The 13,963-nt window shown below is 40.8% G+C and overlaps 1 protein-coding gene across 1 annotated transcript in view; it reads left to right on the top strand.

The window, feature by feature from the left end:
* Positions 1 to 8,678, top strand: part of HDAC11 (histone deacetylase 11) — a 29,890-nt gene extending 21,212 nt beyond the window's left edge. The window contains exons 9-10 of the mRNA XM_065642633.1: positions 2,852 to 3,030; positions 6,876 to 8,678. Coding sequence (XP_065498705.1) covers positions 2,852 to 3,030; positions 6,876 to 7,118 — 422 coding nt within the window. The 3' untranslated portion in view covers positions 7,119 to 8,678. The remainder of the gene's footprint in view (positions 1 to 2,851; positions 3,031 to 6,875) is intronic.
* Positions 8,679 to 13,963: the final 5,285 nt, after the last annotated feature.

Raw genomic sequence — 13,963 nt, forward strand, 5'->3', positions numbered from 1 at the left:
TTAAATAATCCTTTTGATTTGAAGATGACTGTTAAAACTTAATTTTTCCCTTACACTATATTTATAAAAGAATTCACTGGGGACTAGCTAACACTGTGTAAAAAGGTTTCATATTCTTCTGAAAGTTATTAATTATAACATATTTAGGTGCTGTCTTTCCAGTAGACCTTGTTTTCTAAGCATCTAGAGAGCAAGGTGCATCTGAATGCCAACCAAGGTGGGAAGCAGAAGGAAGTGATGCAAATGTGAAGAGCTGGTGCTTCATTCTTGTTGTTTTTTCTCTATTGTGATGTGCCCATTGTGTCTGGTGACCCGTCACAGTGAATTAGTGGGGTTTTGATAATGGTTAAATCGGAATGCAAAAACCCGAGGTTGATTTGATCTTTGATTCTGTTACACTGTCCTTTAATACAGGCTTAATTTGTAACTGAATCATAGTCTGTTGGGGGAGATGTTCTGCCGTTGGATTTCTTCAGTGACGCTGTCATTCTGAAAAGCATACTTAATTTGGAATCCTGGCAAGAATTAGGTGCAGTGCGTTGGACTTGTGTTTTTTAGCTAGTAAAGACTTGGAAAAATTTTAGTGTGTGTATTTCAAGGTATTCAGCTAAAAAATGACCTTTTAAAGCAGTCAAATTTAAGGCGATTTTTTTTTTTTTTTTTTTCCTTCCCCTGAGAAAAGCATCCCTTTGTTTTTTATGTCAAATGGCAACATTTTGGACAGATGGATTAGGACCAAACCAGAGTAAGCCCCTGTTAACAAGAGTGAAGCCCTGAGCTCACCCCTCTCCTGCGGAGCTGGCGATGCTGCCGTTCCCGTTCTGCAGATGAAGCTCAAGGGGCAGAAACCTGCGGCCGAAGGCATGTGAATATGTCGTCCTTGTAGTTTGCATAACGTGTCTGAACAGGAGTTCAGCAGCTAAATCCTGTAAACTCTCGTGCTGGGTGAGCAGAGGAAGGCGAGATCAAAAAGGGCATTTTGTGAAGGGAGGCGGAGGCTTGAACCTGAGAGTCTGAATCCTTAGGCTGAGCTCTAACTGATCACTGGCTCCCTGCGCTTCCTACTCATTTTCTTCGTGTTTTATTACAGATGTCTCTTCTGTACTTTTTTTTTTTTGCCCCATGTACTTCACTAGAGGGAAAGAAAGAAAGAAAAAAAACCCAAACAAATGATGTAGCCGACATTGCCTAATGCTCAGCTGTGAGTCGCTAAGGAGAAGTAGTTTGGAATGAGACAGGAGTTTAGGGAGAGAAAGGTGAAGATGGATGGGGAAAAGGACCAGTTCACTGAGGGTGAACATAAAAAGTTGACAGCTGAAACTCAAAGTTCAGGCCTTAAAAAAGCATTGCTGTTGGTCCAAGTGTCATTTTACGGGGGTTCAAAGCTGTAGAAGTACATTCACTAATTAGCAAGAGATGGACAAAAGCCGTTAGATGCAAAAGCCATGTTCATTCTGACCTGCAGATCCACCACTGTGTCCATCAGCAGTCCCTGATCTGGGTAGTAACTAATCACTAGTTCTGTGTTTTGTTGAAGGCAAGAGACCTGTGGAGGTGTGGGATCTTATTCACTTGTCTCAATTTCTTAATGGTTTCATCAGAACAAGACTTATTTGTTCCCCATGCAGCGTGTTCGCCTCCTCCTCCCCAGCTCCGCGTTCTTCACCCTGGAGAGGCTCTAAGTGCTGCTCCGAAGAGCACAGCTGTGCAGACTCGCATGAACATTTCTATAGCAATGAGAAAATAATTCAGGAAAAATATCATAAAGAAACGAATCTTGAAACTATTGTTCATGCTATAAAATAAAGGAAAGAAAAAGAATGCTTGACTAATGTTGAACAAGGATGGAAAGCAGAAAAAACCCATACCCAGCAATCAGGAGAATAAATAAGTCTCCTTCTGTGTTGAATGCATTTGGGCACACTTGATGGGTGCTGAGCCCACACTTAAGACTCCAAGTCGGTTAATTCAAGACACAGGGTGTGGTGAGGTGGAAACTGTACCTTGAAACACCTCTGACATAGATGTGATTAATTGAGATTCAAGAGTTACATGAGACTCTGTAAAAGCACCCAAAGCCAGGCTGCACAGCTTTGGGTTTCTTTCCTCTACCTTCTCAACTCTTCTTTATTAGAAGCATTAGAAATAATTTGATTTAAATTAAGAGTAGATATTTCTTCTTCTGGTAGGATTACAGGGTAAGAACATTAAATTAAAAATGCTTGGGGCAAATCTGAATCTTGTTATATTATGCATTCATAAAGCAGTTCACATAAATTCATGATCCCTTGCTGTTAAGTTCTGAGTGTTGTGATAAAAATAAAACATCTTAATAATTTCTCAGTGATATTTACCTTGTGTTTTCCCCCAACTGTTCCCTGTGCAATAGCAATTCAGTGTTTTCTTTCCCTTATGCTTTAGTTAGCTTACTTAATAATTTTCTTTTTGATTTCTTTGCTGTTTGGTAAATGGTTCCTGCTCCCGTGGGGGGATTGGACTGGATGATCTTTTGAGGTCCCTTCCAATCCCTGATATTCTGTGATTTTGTGACATGTAGATCAGCTGCTTTTCAATAACACTTTCTACTTTTGTCTCAGGTATATATAGATTTTTTTTTTTTTTTTTTTTACCCTGCATCTAATATTCTCTCTTCAGTGGAATTTTTTCAAGGTCACTGTGTTTACATTTGCTTAGAAAACATGTAGTTGAACTATTTTCTTCAAGGTTCTGTGAAAATGTAATGTATTTACAAAATTTCCAGAAATATTAACTTTTTCTCTTGCTTAGCTAAACCTTGCATTTTCTTTCAAAGCAATACTCTGTTTATTGAATAACGTCAACACTTTTTTAGGTGCCATAAAACGCAAGGTGGAATTAGAGTGGGGTACGGAGGACACGGAATATCTTCAGAAGGTCCATACTCACGTGGAGGGAGCGTTAAATGAATTAAAGCCTGACATCATTGTTTATAACGCTGGGACTGACATTCTGGACGGCGACCCGCTGGGAGGACTGGCTGTTTCGCCTCAGGTTTGTGTCATCCTGAAATACCAACAGATTTTCACTCCTCAGCAGATGCTGAAGGGTGATGTGCCCGTTGTTAGGTGAAGGTAAGGACTGTACTTTAACCCGGGGCGTTTTCCTGTTACACACATGTACAGCTACAGCTTTGTTGCTCTTTCAGCATTTTGTTGTTGTTGTTGTCTCTTCCTGACTAAATGTTTTTGTTCTTCAGGTGCCTGTTCCAGTGTTACTTGTCGCCTTTCTAAAATATCCTGATTTTGAACATACAGACAGTAACCAGAGGCATATATTTTCGTGCTTCACCTGACTCCTGTTTTTCCTGTTTGTTTTGTTCTTTGTTTCTTCTACTCTCACCTAACACATTTTGTGATGTATTTCTGCAATATGTGTGTTACACTTAATTATCTGTGTAGCACTCCCAGCTGTTTTAAACTGCTCTTCTGGTATCTTCCAGTTGTAGCAATTTAGTGCAACCTGTCCATGTATTCTTAGCAAAGAATCAGATTTTTTTTTTTCCCTTATTCTTTCCTGTACAAATATCGTTACCCTTTTTCAGTTCAGTTTACCTTCTCCTCAGTTTGGTACCAGATTTAAATTTTGATTCATTCTGTATAGCTTCATGGAAGTCTTCACTTTCCAGATAGAACAACTCTGCTTTTCTCGAAATAAACAAAGATCTACAGATCTCATATATCCTTCTTTTTTTAGCAATTACTACTTTGACAGCTCCACAGTTCTGTCCCTCTCCTATTTTCACGTTTGGTTCTCTTTTACTGTCCACCAGTTCAACATAGAAAAGTACTTTCCTGATTTGTGAGCTCTCAGATTCCCTTCTAATCAAGCCAATGCTTGATCCGTTCACTTTTCATTCTGTCTTGCAGTACTTTAGTTCTCAAATGCTTACTTTGGCACAGAGCTCTGGTTCCTTGCTGGGTTTGCTTGGTTTCCTTCTGTGTTTCCTTATTCTTATCATCTCCGTCACTGAGCAGCTGCTCTGTTGCTCCTTGCCTGCAAAGCTCTCGATGCCCTGAGGTGGGATGACCTGGGAGCCGCTCTGAGTCTCCAAGTTCTGTTTCCATGGCTGTGTAAGAGTCTCTAAGGAGAAAGAAAAAGCTGGAGGGATTGGACTTGCTTGGGTTTGACCTTGGAGAGGGTACGACCTGATATCATTGGTGGAGCAGAGAAGGGTTGTGGTTAGTAGGTCAGAGAGGTTCTCCTGCCCCTCTCCTCTGCCCTGGTGAGACCACATCTGGAATATTGTGTCTAGTTCTGGGCCTCTCAGTTCCAGCAGGACAGGGAACTGCTGGAGAGAGTCCAGCGCAGCCACGAAGATGCTGCAGGGAGTGGAGCATCTCCCGTGTGAGGAAAGGCTGAGGAGCTGGGGCTCTGGAGCTGGAGAAGAGGAGACTGAGGGGTGACCTCATTCATGGGGATCAATATGGAAAGGGGGAGTGTCAGGAGGATGGAGCCAGGCTCTTCTGGGTGACAGCCAGTGATAGGACAAGGGGCAGTGGGTGCAAACTGGAACACAGGGGGTGCCACTTGAATATGAGAAGAAACTTCTTCCCGGTGAGGGTGCCAGAGCCTGGCCCAGGCTGCCCAGGGAGGTTGTGGAGTCTCCTTCTCTGCAGACATTCCAACCCGCCTGGACACCTTCCTGTGTAACCTCACCTGGGTGTTCCTGCTCCGGCGGGGGGATTGCACTGGATGAGCTTTCAAGGTCCCTTCCGATCCCTGACATTCTGGGATTATGTGAAGTGGAAGCTAGTGGTAGGCAGAGAATGCTTTAAGATGTACCTTTTCAAAATTCTTTCTGCCGTTTGAGAAGGAGCAGTGTTAATTGCCTGAAAAAGGGGTTGCTACAGCTTGTTGGGTGCTGGGTTGGGAAAGAAACAAAATGTAGGGATGGGGAAGTGTGAAGTGATTCTTCTGGTCACAAGTAGAGATGAAAGGCAGAATGCCATTCCTCTGTGCAACCAGGGGCTCCGGTGCCTGATGGAGAAAAGGTTTCTGTAGCTCAGGCCTTTGTTTTGTGAAATGAAGGCAGAGTTTCTTGCCTGATCTTGTTGGCCGAGGTGTGAAGGGCACGCTCCACCAGCTTGAAATCCCAGGCTGCTGGACATGCAGTCAACCAGATAATTCACCTCATCCAGCTTCATTAGTCCAGTCTTCAGTCCTACAGTTGTAGATGTCATTCATATTTTAAAATCTTGCTACAGTGCTCATTCTACTCAAAGTTATGCCCCCTCAGAGTGCTGTGAGTGATAGTTTCATGGTGCTTGAGGCTTCAGAAGGAAAACTTGAGGTGTAGCAGATAAGTCCCTCTCATCTTTCTTTGTAAGTGGGCACTGTACCAGGCTGTCATTGTCATTTGATGCATTTTCTTTCCTGGGAACACAACTGCTGGAAGAAGCCCTTGCGTGTTCCCCGGGTTCTCCCAGCTGGAGATGCTGGAGCGGGATGGGGTGCGTGGGCTCGGCTGGCCGCTGGTGGCCCCCAGCTCAGGGTGCAGCGTTGGCTGCATCCAGCCCTGGTTCCCCAGGGACGCACAGCTCCGGCTGTTCTCTTACATCCTTTAAGGAGCTGTTCCTGACAGAATTCTGCAGTTTCCTTTGTCTTATTTTTTAGTTATTATTCCTCAACTCCCATTCTTCTTTTATGGGTCTGTGTCAAACTGTACAAAACCCATTACTGTTCTATGGTTTTACAAAGTATTTTTTCAGCTACATTTGAGTTGTATGACTTCCCTTTACCATTTGTTTGTGGTCTAATTTTTTTTAATGGGTAATGATGTATTTACAGTCTTCCTCTAACCAGTCTGAGTAGTGCATATTCATTTTGTTGTAACACTTTTGTTGCTGCTTCCTTAATTTTTTGTATCTGATTGCATTTTAATCCTTTCCCCTTCTTCAGCTTTTGCAGTTATTTAGATTTTGAGCTGTCCATTGTAAGCTGTTGTATATTATGTTGTTAGTCTTTTTTTTTGTGGAGTTGTAATGGATTATTTATGTTTCCTATGTACCTCTGGTACTCTCTGCTTTTCGTTTTTCCCCAAAAGTAGATTTTAATTGTTTGCACCTGTTTCTCAATTCTCTTGTCCCCCATGTGTACTTATTTGAGCCTGCAAGTCTTCTGTTGTATGGTTCAATGGCGGCACAGCACCTCTTGGTCAGCAGTCTTTGTTATTTTTTAGTTCCATACCTTTCTCTATTAGTAAAAGGTTATTTAGAATTTGTTTTCCTTTCTATGGATTTACCATTACTTAAATTCTGCAACTTCCTCTTCAGTCATAGATTCTTTTATGAAAAGCTTTTATTAAAGAAACTGGAAGCTCATAATTCAGCTAGCAATTGTGAACGTGTAAAATCAGATTTGAATTTCTGATTCTTCTGTAGGTTTGTGAAATCTTGGTCAACTTGCTAAACTTTTGTCAGAGGGTGCTCTGCAAGTTGAGCACAAAACAAAGCGCCTTGAATTCAGGCGACCTTTCTGAGCTCATTCCTCCCCTGGAAACCAGGGTGAACACTTCTAAATTTTGTGGTCAGTTTAGGCCTTATGGCCTTTGAGCAGGAATTCTTCTAGGAACTAAAGCTGAAGACTTTTGTCTGTTGTGTCCCCTAAAACTGACTCAAGGATCTTTGATTTTTCCATTTTTCCTTTTTTTTTTTTTAAGTGATTTATACATGTAAAGCTGCTAACGGGACTTTTAAATGAACTTATTTATTCATATTGCAAAATGTAGAGCTTAATTGCTTATCAAGCATCCAATACTATAAATCTATAAGCCATAGGCTAGAACTAAAATATCATATTGGTATCTTTTTTCGTTTGTAACTGTTCCAAACTTGCAGGGAATTGTGAAGCGAGATGAAGTCGTGTTCAAGGCTGCCAGAAGTCGCAGAATCCCTATCCTGATGGTGACGTCCGGAGGCTACCAGAAGAGGACGGCGCGGATTATTGCCGATTCCATCCTCAATCTGCACAGCCTGGGGCTCATTGACAAGGAGCTGGCGGCCAGCGGAGCTGGGAATCCCAAGGTAGAACAGATGATTAGAGACGCGGCTAAAGACTTCAGCAACTTGTCACTGCAATGACAAGTTCCTGAATTTTAGGAAGCAACTTCTGGTTTAGGAGCAGGGAGTCTCCGCATCGTTATCAGGGTTAATAAAACGTTTTAAAAACACTCGGCTTGCCTGTAAAATAACACCGTAGAGATAATATGCAGTCACAGAGTAATGGTGTCTAACTTCTGAAGCTGTCTTGAGCAAAGGCAACAAATCCTTTCAAGCTAATGGAGACATAAACTCCAGGGTACTGTCTTTCACACAATAATATTACTGTAGAAAGCATTAATTGCTTCTCTTTGTGTTATGGGTAGTCTCTCGTGTTGAAAGAACTATGCAGTTGGTATCCAAAGACTGTCCCAGGCCTATTTGAGGTGATGCAGTTTAGACTGTGGTGGGAAATGTATGGACTAAACCTACTGGCATTTTTTTTAAATACTGCATTTTATTTATTGCGTTTTCTATTGAAATATTGTTATAAAATGAGTTCTGTGCAGGCTTGAACTGTCAGTTTAATACTAAAGCGAAGTGCAATACTATAAAAAACAGTTTAGTCTGTAGGCTTTTAAGCCTTAGCCTATTAGAACGAAAGTTCATTAATTTATATTTTATTCCTGCTGTTGATGGTGACTTAAATCCTACTTATAAACACCTTGAGAAATAAAATATGAAATGCCTTTGGCTCCATATGCAAATGAGCCATTAAGAGTTCAGCATTAACAGTCTAGTTTTTGCCTCTCTTAAAATGAGGCCTGCATATAAAAGGCAATAGTTACTATGCATTATAAATCACAGAGCAGAGAAACTACAATGAAATGGAAAACTAATTTTAGAGTTCTGAGAATTCTTACCTTGTATTTCTATATAATATTTTCTGTATCTTATTATTGCCAGCTTGTCATGTATAAAATAGTGAAGAGTAAATTTTGATTTTTTTTTTTTTTTTTCCCCTCCCCTAACTAGTGCTGTGTTTTTTGACTTGCTCGAAGAGTAATGGTACTCATAGTTGGTAAGCAAATTGTTCACATTTACAGATAAAAATACAGTGAACTTTCTACATGAAGTTAATGTGCAAACACCTGGGGGCTTCTAAGGAGGCTTTGGGAACAAAATAATGTATTCAAAAGCAAATTCAGTGCATTAACTGTAAAGCCGGGTTTTATTTCAGTCGGTGTATCTTGCTTTAGGTACTGTTTGCAGCGTTGGGTCGTAAATGTACTAAACTGTATATTTTGCAAGAGCTTTAACTTCCAAGTGTTCACTGACCTGTGGTACAAGTTTCATGTTGTGTTTAGGTTGGAGCCTTTCTATGTAGGAACACCAGTATTTTCCTTGTAGAATCGGTGTGTAAGCTATTTAAGGAATGTTTAATTCTAATTAGAGTACTTACCTCACTTAGTCTTAATTTTTAGATTGATTGAGGTTTGTTAATTGTAAGAACTTGCACAATTGCTATAAATGTCTGCTTTAAAACAGATTTGACATATTGCACTAATTTTGAGTTGCAACACTGTTATTAAAAGGCACTTTTAAATTTCTTACTAGAAGGATCATCAGAGTACAACTGATGTTGAGATTTATTTTTTCTATACTGTCTGTTACTGAAAGATGATGTTATTCTTTCGTATAATTTTTACAAAATTATAACTTAAATTTCTACAAACTAAAACTCTGTTATAATACCTTATCATCTTTTCCAAGATATTTTCTGTTTGTGTTAACATGTTTTTATTGTTTTATCTCAGTGGAAATTAAAATGATGTTGAACAACGCTGACTGACTTTTTACTTCATGTGTCTTGGCTGTCCAAAACTTTGAATGGAACAGTTTATTGGGAAGACAAGATGATGTATTTTTCATACTTAAAATGTGACCAAAACTCTGAACAGTACAAGGTTTGTCAACAGCAGGTGGCTTCTCTGAGAGTTCATGTCTTGGCCTCTTATAGTGAGCTTGGAAGTTTTGTATCCAAATACTTTTAAAGATGTCGTCATAAGGGGTTAAAATAACTTCCTAATTCCAACTTTACAATATACATAATGGAACCTAACTCCTATTTTAAGTGTTTTATTGTTACAGGTATTAAACTGAACTAAGCTTCTGTTAAGGCTGCAATAATTTGTGAGAGGCCTTTTATAAATCAATATCTTTTTGGAGAGAACTGAGTGTCTGCAGAAGAGCCTGCCAGCAGCTTTCAGACTCATCTGTAAAATTTGCAGTCGTTAAGCAATGGACGTCTTGACTGCATTTTCAGTGCTCATTATGAAGTCAGAATTGGTAAACAGAGAACTCCTCTTCATATCTTTCAAAAATTTTACTTTAGTGTGATATTTGACTGGGTTGCTAAAACCAAAAGATTAATTTTTACACATTAAGAAACTAGTCCGAGATAAACATGTACTGTTTTTCAAAAAGAAGTGGTGAAACTGTTTCTAAGTTGAATTTACACCACAGGTATTACATGATTCGTAGTTAATATGCTGTTATCATTAGGCAAAGTTTACTGAAAATTTCATCGTGGAAACCGTGGCTTGACCTACAACCATCACAATTTGTAGCTTTGACAAACTTCTGTGTAACACGAAAGCCTAGGTAAGTCTGCCAGAAGAAGGCCATGTAGTCACGCATTTTATGGGGAAAAATCGTGGAGTATTTTGACGTGTGTGTGTGTATTGGGGTGGGTTTTGGTTGTGTGGGTTTTTTTTTTTTCTTTTAGTTGCAATTGTAACTATAAAACTCTTCCATAATAGGAAGGAGCATTTCAGAACTGATGCTGTGACTTCTTCTAACCAAAAACCTACCTTGAAGAAAGACCTAGTAAGTCTTGTCTTTCATAATAAGACATTAGTGTTGACTCAAATTACTTAAGAAAGAGCTAGTGAAGATTGTTCAATGGCTTATAGTTAATGTACAAACATGCATTTCTTGCTGGTCATCCATGTGTGAGATTTATTTAAAAAACAAGTGGGAGAGTTGATGTTTTCCTCTGTTTGCTTTACCGGTTAGCCTGTGGAGCTGCAGCCCCTCACCTCTGACAGCAGATACCTGGGACAGGACCTGGCGTTACACGCGCTGGGTGGCGTGGTCGTGGTCTTACCCTGACTAAAGTTTAGCTTTAGATGGTAATACCAGCTTGTCTCACACCGAAGGTATGACTTGTTTGTTTGTTTGACTTTGATGGGGTTTTTTTTAACACCCTGCTTTGTGAAGTCTCAGACTTGTATCATGAATCCAAGGAAAAATTTGAGAAATGCTTCCTGCACACACCCATCACACGGTTTTTTTCAGTGCTGGCCGCCTGTTATTTGTGGTCTTTGAAGTGATGCTCAGGAATTTCTTGTACTTTACAAACTGTGCTGTACGGTTGTGTCTTACATGGGGAGAATGCTCTCTGAGGAATCAAGTTCTGAAGCTCGTAATCTTGGCTGTAGATTTTGCTTGCACTGTGCTGCCAGGAGCTGAAGGATCTCGCTGCGTTCTGATCTTGGTGCTGTGTGCTGTGCCAGGTTTTGAATAATGGACAACACTCTTATTTCAACTGCAATCCCTTGGTGAAGAAGAAAATTCACCTGCTATCTTTGCCCAGTGGAAGATGATCTTCCTTCTAGCCCCTGGCTGATTCTAAACACAGAGCGTATCACAAGTGATACCAAGGGATGCTGTGTCCTGAACTTGCCTTGAATTTAGCACAGGTTGTGTATTCCCCAGCCCTTCTAGAGGCGAGCTTGCAAATTGTTCAGTATGTCCCTTCAGGGTGGACTTGAAATAAGTGTGATTTTTTTTTTCAGGTTTTTTAGTCTTTCCTTGATCCTGACACTTTTGGTAATCTCTTAATATCCCATCCACTGCTCATTTAATTGTCCCTTCTTTATGCAAGCCATTTTGCTACAGCCAGTCACTTTTTACCGCAGGTCAATAGAACTAATTTCTTACAAGGAGAGTTGATGTTTGGGTGAGCTGTATGAAGGAGTAATTCATGGAGTGGTTCTCTCCCAGGCTGACCGCGGCAGTGAGAACAGGAGGTTTGTTTTGCTCCGTGCCCGACTCAATGCGAGGACGGTACTGAGCTGGAGATGGGCCTTGGGACGAAGCCGATAACGCCTGCCCTGCTTTCCCGCAGCCTCGGGAATGTGCACGAGTGCGGTGTGCTGCACATAGCACTGCTTCCTGAAACTGAAGTCAGAATACTGTGGAAAGACAAAATTGCCGTTTTGGTTGAGAAGATTGACTAGGCATGGGAAATGATTGTGGTGGGGCTGGGGTTCTGACTTGCCAGCCTGACGCAGTGCTGACCTCCCTCCCTGCAGCTTACCCGAGGTTAAACTTCTGCTTGGAGGTGAATTAAGTACAAAAAGTCTAACAAGACTGCCAGTAACGTTAGGCACGGCTCATGTTACCGGTCCTGCAGTATTGCATTTTGCCAGTACAGTGGTCTGCAGGGCCATGGCATGCTTCCATTTCTTCCTTCAAAAGTAACATTACAGATAATTAGCCAAACTATTTGTTGACAGATGTAAGGCTAGTTATATATCTCACTAATAAGATCCAAACTCTTGTTTTATTTTGCAGTTGAGAGCAGACATCCTTTGAACTTGGCTGGAACTGATTATCTTTATTCTGGAAATGCGTGTTTGAGTTGTGTACCAAAAAATACAGGGAGAGAAAAAGAAAAATGTACTCAACGCCAACCTAAAATAAGGCATCTTTATAGTGTCCTAAATTTAGTTCTTGTTAGGGTTATAAAATTGCAGTGCTTTGTGAGAGCAGAGATATGTTTCCTTTCTTTCACTTTTGACACCTAGGAAAGACTCTAATTGATCCTCTTTGGCAAAAGCTTGTCAGTTGTTCTGTGATTTTTTTTTTTTTTTTTTTTTATTTATTCTTCTTCCTTTGTATTTGCTGCAGGTACACAGGAGGGTAAAATAGACATAATGTCTATTTAGTTCTATAGCAGAGATGACGTTTCCTGCCTGTTGGAGCTGCAGCCAGCAACAGCCTCTTTGCTCTTTGTATGAATCAAGAGGAATCTTTCCTGGTACTGTAGGTATCAGTATATTTAGTTGCTTCTTCTGTATATTGTATGCTGGTTTCTCCCTCTTTTCGTCCTTTGCAAATCTTTCCTGTCAGAACCATCCACCAGAAGTACCACCAAGAACATTCTGCTTTTCTGTGCCGGTGACCAGGATTTCTCTGCGCGGTGCCCGTTCTCCAGCTGCCCCACAGCTCCCTGCTGACCAACTTTCACTTTATAGAGGTCTTAGTGGAATTTGGGCTTGCTTGTTTTGTTCCGCAGCTTCATTAGAGTTTGGATCTTGTTTACCGTATGAGATTTTCCAAAGCAGACATGTCAAGGCAGGTTCTGCATGTGCACCTGAGGGGCTGGGTATGGGCCAGGTGAACACAGCAACTTCCATCGACAGTGGTTTGTGGTTTAGGACGAGCAGCTCCCAGATCAGAAAGAGATGGTTGATTACTGCCTGAGTAGAAGTAATTCATGACAGCTGGTTCAAGACCGAAAACAGAATCAGATTTTAATTTGATTCTTTTATGAATCAAAACAAGATGAGAAATACCAGAAGTAGATGGGGTGGGGTTTTTTTGTGTGGGATGTCCAAAAACTGGTGTGTCTGATGGTTCCTAATTTCAAGATGTTGTGATTGTTTTGGAGTATTATTGCGAATCAGATGAGTTAGTCTTTGCCAAGCCTCCATCCTGCGATAACCATAGAAGCGCAGATGAATGGAGCCGCAGGTGACGTGGTGCGACTGTTGTGACCGTTCCCAGTTCCACGACAGCACCGCTTGGCTTTGCAGGAGTCGTGGCCCGGGCAGATGCGGCCCTGCTCATTGCCGTGTGTGTACAAACCGCCTCCAAACTCAGGAGCAGCTTGCGGCCCCTCTCAGGTGGCCCTAGGAGGGCACGTGATACCTGTTTATTGCCATCTGTAGATTTTCGTGGAGTTTCCGAGAATTTCCTGAAATACTGTTGGAGGAAGTGCTGAGACTGTTGGAAGTTGCAAACAGAAATGTTGATGAAATTAGGCTTTTCTGGAGGAATTGTTTCAGCTTCCCGATACACTGTCTCTGATTCTGAGGTTGTCTTTATCTGTTTCTCAAAGTTGCCTTTTGTTAATTAAAACAACCCCAACAAACCAACAGAAATCAACTCCCAAACCTTTGGCCAACTTTATATTAATAATGCTAAATGTATCCCAGGAACGATGAGGAAGTACTTTAAGGATTTTTAAAGCACGCAATTAAATAATACACTTACAGCTATTGATAGCATGTTAAGATCGGAGAACAAAATTCTACAAACAGAAATTAGATGTACTCACAGCTCAAAGAAATATCCTGTGATGAGGCTGTAAAGCCAGAGTAGAGCTTGTTATGCTAAGAACAGAAAATTGGCAACGAATAAGTACCAAAAATCAAAGAATTATTTTAGAGGGTAGAAACGGCCGAGGCTGTATAAAAACAAGTCTGAGCAGGAGAGAAGCCAAACTTGGGCTTTCGTTTTCTCTAGTCTGCGGTATCATCAGCTCTGTAAATGATGCTCATCTTTTGTCTCTCTTCTCCTGTTCCAGTTTCTAGATGTAAACGTGGTGTCCCAGCGATGCAGTTTTGGAGGGGAAGGCAGAGTAAAACAGCTGCGTTTTGATTTCTGGAGGGAAAAATCATCCCAGATTTTCTTCCCAGGTGATTCCTTCCAGTTCCTTCTGACCTTATCTATACTGACTTATAAAAACATCAAGTTGTAAGACAGTAAAGTAACTCTTCTCTATTATTCAAATAAGTAATAGACAAACCAACCAGTGTATCTCAAGCTAACTTCCCTTGTGATTTTCTTACTGTCGATAGTGTTAAAAAGCTTTA

Source organism: Caloenas nicobarica, chromosome 11 (genome assembly GCF_036013445.1).
Source record: "Caloenas nicobarica isolate bCalNic1 chromosome 11, bCalNic1.hap1, whole genome shotgun sequence".
NCBI lineage: Eukaryota > Metazoa > Chordata > Aves > Columbiformes > Columbidae > Caloenas > Caloenas nicobarica.